The following is a 10,275-nucleotide window of genomic DNA, read 5'->3' on the forward strand; positions in this document are numbered from 1 at the left end:
ACTGCGAGAGGGCGCAGGCCGGGCTGAGTGACTCTCTCACATACACACACACACACACACACACACACACACACACACACCGTGTACAAATGTCGTGCACTGGGCTTCTAGTTACAAAATAAGTATATGGGGGAGAGGGGTCATTGGGGAAAAGGGAGGGACATCTATAATACTTTCAACAATAAAGATAATTTTTTTTTCAGTAGAATGTTCAGATTTTGATTATTTGTGGAAAATATTAAATATAACAGACTTTGTATTGATTACTCTGGAATTGTGTAATACTAAGATACAGTGAAAGAGCTTAGAATCCTAAAACTTATATTTTTAAAGTATATGTAAATTGTTACTTTAGGTTGTCCTTTGAATATTTTCATTTTCTCCATTTCCTCTATCAACCAGCTGTGTTTTCCCTGGTTCTCTGGGCAAAAAACTGAGAGTAGAACAATAGTCACTCATTTATGAACGGAGAGAACAAGTTGGTCTTGTGAGATAAAATTGAGAAGGATGCTTGTCCTTTTTCTTTCCATTTCCCCCATGTAATATAGTGTTTGTTTATATAAGCACTAATATCTCCCTATCTATGGCATATGTAATCACTGTAGGCATCAGTTAGATGAGGGGATGACTGTATGGAAGCCAAACCCCAACACCTATTTTCTTCTTCCGGGGAACCTGCAGCGAGTAAAACCACTCCCTAGTTTATTTTATAATTTCTCTCTATAGTACTTATCACCTGTGTACACAAGCCTTATTTTTTGTGTCTCCATTTCTCTGCTGTTAGAGTCCCCAATACTTCAAAGTGGCACTTGTGGGAGGTTGGTTCAAACCAGGAAAGGCTTGACACTCACCTAGTTGACCTTTCTGGCCCGAGGTTATCAGACTGGAGATGTGGTACTGTTCTTCTGTTTAGCTTTCTCCCCCCCAGTCATAGGTCAGGAAACATAACAGAAACTATTCCAGTCACCATTTCCTAGGTTACCTATGCCTCGAGTAGGATAGTCTCCTTTCTCTCTTCAGTATATATAGTCAGTATTACTGATTTCATGTCTCTAAATCCAGTGATCCTTTCTCATAGCTTTAACAAATAGGGTAATGTTCATTCTCTTTATTTAGACAAAACACAGTTTATCTGTTTATGTATAATTTTCTTTATACTGAATTCCTAACAGATATTGGCTGTCTTTTCTTTAGATTAACTTTGATACAGTGCCTATCATTTGCACACATGCACTTAACATTACTTCCTGTTGGTTGGTTGTCCTTCAGAATCAGAGAATGCAGAGTGGTCTTAGTGGAAGGTAAAGCCAGAGGCTGTGCCTATCCGGCTCCTTACTTGGATGAATATGGTGAAACAGATCCTGGCCTGAAGTAAGAGTTTTTTTATTTAATTTTAGTCACATTAAGAGTAATACCTCTCCAGCATTTTTAAGATACCAGCTGTCCTGGTTTGCATGCTCTGTTTGTTTTAATCAACCATTCTTCATCATTAATTAGATTTAATTGACACTAATATATAAAAGAAAGAAATCTGGAATGTTCAGTGAGGGACATCAGACTAAAATGGATATTCATTGTTTCCATTGTAATACTTGAAACTCTTTATTAGTCAGCTACATCAGCCTTCTTTGCTTTAGCAAAGCAAAATACTTAGAATCTGAATTTTTCTATATTGCTCCTGGTATTAGGTACTGGAGACTTCTTGATGTATGAGAAAGAGGAAATAAGGCACAATAGTTACAAAAGTACACACAGATAAAGATTAGATCTCCATACAGTAAATTGTCTCCTTGTTTAATTGAAATTGTGGGTTTTTAAAAAAATATTACTTGGGCCCTAACTGGTTTGGCTCAGTGGATCCTATCCCCCTTACCCCTAACCAATGGACACAGACAACAGGGGGTGAGGGCATGGGGGAGGGGGGCTAATGGGGGAATGAGGACACATACGTAATACCTTAATCAATAAAGAATTTAAAAAAAAATACCCTCAAGTGAAGATTTAAAAAAATCTGAGTTGTGAAAGTTGTTATTGACTGAGGATAAGAGATCTGATTTGTTCGAAAAAGGTGCAAAGAAGCAGAATTTTAAAATTAATTAGGCAGTTTAGAAATACCCCACTAGCTGAGATACTCGAGTGCCTCAGGAATGAGAATCTCACAGTTCTCCATTATTGGCAACAGCCAAACTTAAGTCATTTTGGATTAGTTGTTATATAGTGTTTCAAACTGTGCAGCCCTAGAATTGTTGTGGAGTAAATTGATTTAAATATGTTCTAATCACCAGCAAATTTATTGTGTCACAAGGACAGCTATAACCATATATTTCTGAGGAGCAGAATATAATTTGAGGGATTAGTGTTACATCTCAAATCTAACCTTTACTATGCAAAGATCAGAAATCAAAGCCGATGAACCTAAAAAGCCATTAGAGCTCCACTCAGACTAACCACCTAAAAAAGAGCTGCTTCAAATTATAAACCTTGTTGGCCATTTAAATGAGGTCCCATAATGCTCATGGTATACCTATTTTCTGAATAATCAAGGAGTAAATTTCTGCTTCAATAGCTAAATAACCTATTAGGTTCTTAATGATCAATGGTGAAGGGAAAATATCCCCTTTAAAACCCTGTCCTGGTGATTCCTCCCAGCTCAAAGAAAACTCAAGAGTTCAGGCTAATTTAGGCAACAAAGTGACAATTATTTGATCAAACTTACATGTTGTTGTTGTTTTTCTCTGAAGGAGAGGCAACCCCCTTCATTTGTGTCGTGAGAGGTATCGGAAGCTCCATTTGGTGTGGCAACAACACTGCATAATAGAAGAGATTGCTAGGAGCCAGGAAACGAACCAGATGCTATTTGGATTCAACTGGCAGTCATTATGAGCTCCAGCTCTGCCTCGGGACAGCCACGAATGAAGACTATAATGAAGACTGATTCAGAATTACGGAGACCTTTGGAGGGCTGTGGAAGTGTTGGAGGGTCTTTGCTCCTTGTCCAGTTGTGTCCAGATTCATATAAATCAATAAAATATTCCTTAATGGAGTATTGCTTTCAATTGGTGAACATATGCTTAAAGGAAAAGAAGAGCATAAACTAATCTGTTCTGTGTTCTAGAACACTAAAGAAATGCTCCTTCACCCCAAGGGTCTGATTCTGCTAATATTTCCAGAAAACTCACTTCCCTTTCTAATCCCATTTCATTTCATCCCCCTGATCAATGAAGTCACATCAAGCAGTTTTGGACATTATTGTATGTTAGTTAACTCTGCAATTTTGTTATTGGTGGTCCCCACCCTCACCCCCGATTTAGTTAGGCTAGCATTGGATCACTGACACGATTCTAATAATCTGTGATTTTCTTCTTGCAGCTAAAGAGGAATTGCAGAAACCATTCAGTATGCTTCAATTGGAGAATTCTGTAATTGAGAAAGTTTTCCCAAAAAAGTAAAATTTTAGTCATTTCTCTTTTAAGGAAATACCCTAGTGTGCTACTTACTGTTTCAGTTAGAAATTAAATGAAATCTCTATATGGACTGAGTTGCCACTTCTAAGGCAAATTTCTGCCAGTATTAGGATAGTGCATTTATTATTCATCCCTGATGGGACAGTCTATCTATAATCCTCACTTCTGACCACAAATAACTTCATTGAGTTTTGAAATTATACTTTCCATTTTCCAAAGGCAAGTTTCTAAAATGAGTTCACTTATCTCGTGATGTGGTACCACCCTATTTGACTCTTAGAAATCTGATGCAGTTCTGATGTAAACTATCCAGAATGAAGAAAGGAAAATTCCCTCAGTGAACAGAGCATGACAGCTATAAGTTAGGACAATCAAATTGAAGCCAATTCTACAACCTCCTATGTCTTTATAAAAGACTAATCCTTCATTTGTTATCTGTGTGTAACCTTTTCATGAACTGATTTTTATGACTAGTACAAACAACCAAAAAAGCCATGTGATCAATAGTCTGTGTCCTGTTATAACATGCTGTGGTTGAGCCATCTTGTTTATAAATAATGAAGCTCTCCAAAATCTGTGCAAACTTTTAACTTTTATCAAGAACTTGTGATGTAAACAGCAGACAGAAGATAAGTTGAAATCTTCCATTTTAGCTTCTGTTGTATGTGGAATAATGTTAGGAGTTTGAAAGATACATTCAAAGATCATCTTATTTTTCCTTTAGTGATAAGTGTCATATATGTGTGTAAATGTTTTCCTACTTTCTTTGTGCTCAGCACAGGCAAGCAAATAAAAATTTGTGAAGTGATTGATGATGCACATTTGGGGTCAGATTTTTTTTGTTATTTCTATGTAAAGTAAAGGTGGATTTTGCAGTAATTGATATGAACAGGCATCAGAATCACAATCTACTTGAATAATTATTGAGAAGGTATCAGGAAATTGATTAAACTTCACTGAACAATTTATAATAATTGATAGGTGAGGATCAGAAAATTCAGTATTCAGTTTGCCAAATTTGCCAGTGTGATTAAGTGATTAGAACATTTCCCTTTATTTCTTATGTGACTTTGTTGGATGGATTGGCTGACTGGGAAGTCTGAGCCAGGATAGTCAACAGAAGATGCTGACTTCTGCCCTAATAGACCGGCTCCAGTTTAGCAAAGATAAACTGACTTTAAATTTCTAGTCTTTTTATATTCACTTCGCAAATTCTGGGGTTAAGCTCTCAAGCGGCCAGAAAGACTATCCCACATTAGCCAGTCAGACCTGTATTGCCAAAGAACCTATTTCATATTGAGTTCCACTTACTGAGGTAGATTCACATCTCTGCACTGTAGATGAACATATGTCAGTGCTGCCGCCAGCCCAAGGGATCTCTAATTATATTCAAATACCTTAGTGGTTTGCCTTCATCATTGCAAACAATTTAATCATGCTTATGAAATTTACTTTAAAAATGAGCAAAAAGTCACTTTATTTTTATTAGTGTAGAATGTGGAGGAACTAGTTCAACAAGATAACTCCAAACCTGTGTTTTTTTAATGTTTGGTGTGAGGGGTCAACAGGAATTTTTACGATACGGTAAAGGAAAACATGTATCTGTATAATTAATTTATTATGTTGGTGTATGGGCTGTGAGTTCATCCTGTAGTGATCATTTGTCATTTCATAACAACTATGCATTTGGTTCACTGTGATGATGATCTATATTTAGTGACTGCAACATGTTTATACCACTGTTTGAAATTCCATCCATGAACTTATACAAATAATGCTTATATTGATATCTTTTATTGCAAAATGTAAATTTAAAACTTGTATAATGTTCTCGTGCTTTTTGAAATAAAATATCTTATATGTGTATATTTAAAAGGAAAAAAGGGACTTCTTATGTTTGGGGATAGGGTTTGAAGTATAAAAATCTGTACCTAGAAATGAGCTCTAGTTAAAAGTTATCCTTGTCAGCCCAGACAAAATTTATTTTTAATCCTCATCTGAGGATATGTTTTTTTATTGATTTTAGAGAGAAAGTTAGAGAAAGAAACACCAGTGTGAGAGAGAAACATCTATCAGTTGCCTCCCATATGCACCCCAACCAGGGCTCAGGCCTGTAACCTAGATATGTGCCCTGACCGAGAATTGAACCTGCAACCTTTTGGTGCACGGGACGATGCTACAACCAACTGAACCACCCAGCCAGGGCCCAAACAAATTCTTTAAAAGACATAGATATTGCCCTAGCCAGTTTGGCTCAGTGGATAGAGCGTTGACATGCAGACTGAAGGATCCCAGGTTTGAGTCCCATCAAGGACACATGCCAGGTTGCAAGCTTGATCCCCAGTAGAGGGTGTGCAGGGGGCAGCCAATCAATGACTCTCATCATTGATGTTTCTATCTCCCTCTCCCTTCCTCTCTGAAATCAATAAAAATATTTTTAAAAAATAGGTATTTAGTGTAATGGTCTCCAAATTTTGAAACCATACATTTTATCAGTAAATTAGTTTTAAACATGCATTATGTATTTCTATATTCATGCAATACTGCATTAATGCATTAAGTACATTCTCTTAAAATTGAGATTTTAAAAAATCAATTGAAAAATAGAATATTTATATTTAAATATCTTAAAAGTAAATCTATACATCCCTTTGGGTAGCACACCCTGTGGGGAGACAGCTATCTAAAGCAGCACTATACAGCCCAGCAGTGGTTCAGTGGTTGGGCATCAACCCATGAACCAGTGGACACCAGTTCTATTCCCAGTCATATATTAGGAAAGCAAAAGTTTTTAAAGACAATATTAAGAGCATTACGTAAAGATATTAGTAATATAAAGTTTCAACTAGAACTTCAATACAATACCCAAAGAGGGAAAAGCCAAGAAAATGGACTACATAGTAAAACTATAAATTTAGACCAATTTATCAAATTAAATGGGTTAACTCACCTATTTAGGAAAATATCAGGTGAGCAACAAATAGATCCAGATGGAATATAAAGACATTAAACCCAGTTTTAAAATGGGCAAAAGATTTGCATAGCTTTTTCTCCAGAAAAGATATACAAATTGATAATAATTACATAAGAAGATGTTCAACATTATTAGTCATTAGAAAAATGCAAATCAAAACCACAATGAAATACCATTTCTTTTTTTTTAAATATATTTTATTGATTTTTCACAGAGAGGAAGGGAGAGAGACAGAGAGTCAGAAACATAGATGGGAGAGAAGCATCGATCAGCTGCCTCCTGCACATCTCCCACCGGGGATGTGCCCGCAACCCAGGCACACGCCCCTTACCGGAATCGAACCCGGGACCCCCCAGTCCGCAGGCCGACGCTCTATCCACTGAGCCAAACCGGTTTTGGCGAAATACCATTTCATACCTATCTACTAGAATGGCGATTATTGAAAAGAGAAACAATAACATGTTGGCAAAGATGTAGAAAACTGAAACCAAACAGAGGCAGTCCTTCACTTTCTACAGGAGTGAATTACTACAAATGTGGCAAGCAATTTTAATAACCAATGGAAAATATTACTATTGTTCCATAGCCTTCAAAAATTTTGGTTAAGCCTGGCCAGTGTGGCTTAGTGGCTGAGCGTGGACCTATGAACCAGGAGGTCCTGGTTCAATTCCTGGTCCGGGCACATACCCAGGTTGCAGGCTCGATCCCCAGTGTGTGGCGTGCAGAATCAATTGATTTTCTCTCATCATTGATGTTTCTATCTCTCTCTCCCTCTCCCTTCCTTTCTGTAATCAATGAAAAAAAATATTTTTAAAAAATAAAAGAAAGCCTGCTTTAAAAAAAATTGGTTGAAAACTTACTGTCAGTTATAAATAAACTAGAGGCCCAGCGCACAAAAATTTGTGCACTTGGGGGGGACCCTCAGCCCGGCCTGTGACCTCTCGCAGTCTGGGACCCCTCGGGGGATGACCACCTGCTGGCTTAGGCCTGCTCCCCAGGGGATTGGACCTAAGCTGGCAATCAGACATTCCTCTGGCAGCCCGGCAGCCCTCGGGGGATGTCCACTTGCCAGCGGGGAGCAGACCTAAGCTGCAGTCTCCTGGATCAATGTGGGGGTCCCACTTGGGTGACTGGCCGGCCTGGATGAGGGGCTGATGGCTGTTTTCAGGCTGGCCACGCCCCCTTTAGGGTGGGGGTCTCCACTGGGTGCCTGGCCAGCCTGGGTGAGGGGCTGAGGGCCATTTTCAGGCTGACCTGGGACTGAAGCTCCCAGCCTCTCCTTTTTTTCTTTTTTTTTATTCTGGGATTTATTTACCTTCTATAACTGAAACTTTTTTGCCTTCATTGGCACTCCCAGCTCTGAGGCAGCTGGCTAAAAGCAGGTGTCTGGGGTTTGTTTGGCTTCTATAATTGAAACTTTGTTGCTTTTGGAGCTGCTGCTTTTGGAGCTTAGAGCAGGCCGCGGCAGGTGGGAAGCTTGGCTTCCTCCATCACTGGAGCAAGCAAGCCCTTCAGCTGTGTGGCTGCCGGCCGCCATCTTTGTTGGCACTTAATTTGCATATCTTGCTGATTAGCCAATGGGAAGCATAGCGGAGGTATGATTAATTACCCTTTTTGTCTTTTATTAGATAGGCTAGGGAAATTAAAATATTAAAAAATAAAATTTATTAGCACAATGTAAGTTATAACATTAAAAACATTGAAAATTAAAGTGTTTTATTTCTCTGTTTTTAATTAGCAAGAAAAATAAGAGTGCTTGCCTGCTTCTCTTTGTATAACTTATAATACAGAGTGGGCATCTTCCTATGCCTTGGCAAATCATCATACTTCTAAGTTTGAATCAGCTTCCAACATTTTATCCTCTGTGTTTTCAATGTTGTGAAATGCTTCCAAGAGTTCCTTTAAAGTGAAGTGGTTTTTTGCCAGTGTCATTTATTCTAGGCCAGCCGTGGGCAAACTACGGCCCGCGGGCCGGATCTGGCCCGTTTGAAATGAATAAAACTATTGAAAAAAAGACCGTACCCTTTTATGTAATGATGTTTACTTTGAATTTATATTACTTCACACAAACACTCCATCCATGCTTTTGTTCCGGCTCTCCAGTTTAGTTTAAGAACCCATTGTGGCCCTCAAGTCAAAAAGTTTGCCCACCTCTGTTCTAGGCCATTCATCATAACCAATTATTTATTTAGTCTTTACGAAGTTCCTCTGACTGCGTACCTAGAGTCTCAAATAGCAGTGGTGTTGACAGTGCCACAGTTAACTGTTTCTTCTGTAACATCTATACCATTTATATTTGACCCAAGTTTCACTTCCAGCATTATCAGTTTAGTTTCTTTGCTGCACTTTTATCTTTGTTGGCTAATTTCCTCTATTAATGATCCATTCTCGTAAAATGTCACCTGGGTTTATCGCTGGGAGACAAGGAGACAATATGACGCTACCTCTGTGCCCTGAACTGAATAACATGTGCAATGTCCCATCACCAGTGGACATTGAAAGAAGTGGCATAATTGGTCACTGATCATGACACGCACCTGTTAGTGATTTGTAGACTGAAGAAGTAGCAGTAAAGGTAGCACTTTATGCCATTACAGTTAATATACCACTGTAAGTGAAATATGAACTGTGCTGTTGAAGGACTAATGTTAATTTAATAAAGCATACTAATTGAAAATCTTACATATAGGAACCGTGCAAACTGAGGACTTTCATCAAGCAAAACCACAGGATAAATAGACACATTAATAAAGGAGACTCTAGCAAACATCTCCCAAACCTAGATAGATAAAGTGAACAAAAAATAATGATACAGTAGACCCAAACAACATAATCACTGTTAGTTGGGTCCTATAGTAAGCCGATACTGAGACACTTTGGGGAGTACAAAAGGCTTAAGCTGCTGCGCTAATCCATTCAGTCACAACTGGGCATATAAATTTCACACATATTCCTGTCTTTAACAGAAGCCCTAACCTCCTCTGCTGATCTGTATCAATTACCTCTGCCAAAATAGTGACTCCTCATGCTTTCTAGTCACTGCTTACATGGAGTCCAAAAGACCCAGGCTGCAGCCATAGTTATAGTCAGTAGGATTCTTGCTGTGTCCCCTGGCAAGAGTGAGCCTCTTAGGAACCAACCGGAAGAGCCAGAGTTTCAGAAACAGGAAGCAGAGTCCTCCAGGGAGTCACTGGGAATTATGTTGACTGGAGCTACTTCTTGGTTCCACCCCAGATATTCTTCTATTGGAAACATAGCAGCACATAAAGTTTTCTGACTCAGTGCATATACCGCATCCCACACTTACAGAGCATTGCCTCTAAGCTGACACTTCAACTGCACCTGCCACAGGCCATTCCAACATTCTATCAGCTCAGCCTCTCCTGAAAACCGCAGTGTGCAATATGACCAGTGTATCTCATAGTCATGTGCCCACGCCTGAACCTCCTTACCTGGGAAGTGAGTTCCCTGACTGCATGCTCTCTTGTGTGGAATTCCACGTTAGTAGAATAGACACTCTATAAGCCCCCAGGCAGTGGTGCTACCTGAAGCTCTGGGCAAACTCATACCATGCATAGGTATCTAATCTTATGAAAATGAAACCAAGATGGTGGCATGGGTAAACACCGGAAATTGCTGCCTCGCACAACCACTTCAAAAATACAACTAAAAGACAAAACAGACATCATCCAGAACCACAGGAAGGCTGGCTGAGTGAAAATTCTACAACTAGAAGGAAAGGAAAAAGCACCCTGCGACTCAGAGGAGGTGCGGAAGTAAAGTGCAGAGGTACGGAGGTGCGCATGGAAAGGGCTGGCAACTGAGGACGTGGTTGTC

The 10,275-nt window shown here is 39.1% G+C and overlaps 1 protein-coding gene and 1 long non-coding RNA gene across 3 annotated transcripts in view; one reads left to right on the top strand and one right to left on the bottom strand.

Moving 5' to 3' along the window:
• The window catches only part of UBR1 (ubiquitin protein ligase E3 component n-recognin 1), a 148,438-nt gene extending 143,108 nt beyond the window's left edge, over nucleotides 1–5,330 (top strand). For both annotated transcript variants that reach the window (XM_006778036.2, XM_006778037.2), the window contains exons 46-47: nucleotides 1,270–1,371; nucleotides 2,742–5,330. In XM_006778036.2, the coding sequence (XP_006778099.1) occupies nucleotides 1,270–1,371; nucleotides 2,742–2,883 (244 nt within the window). In that variant the 3' untranslated portion in view covers nucleotides 2,884–5,330. The remainder of the gene's footprint in view (nucleotides 1–1,269; nucleotides 1,372–2,741) is intronic.
• The window catches only part of LOC107181544, a 22,881-nt gene that overhangs the window by 26 nt on the left and 12,580 nt on the right, over nucleotides 1–10,275 (bottom strand). The gene's annotated exons all lie outside the window — the stretch shown is intronic.

This window comes from Myotis davidii, unplaced genomic scaffold (assembly GCF_000327345.1).
Source record: "Myotis davidii unplaced genomic scaffold, ASM32734v1 scaffold46, whole genome shotgun sequence".
NCBI classification, from domain to species: domain Eukaryota; kingdom Metazoa; phylum Chordata; class Mammalia; order Chiroptera; family Vespertilionidae; genus Myotis; species Myotis davidii.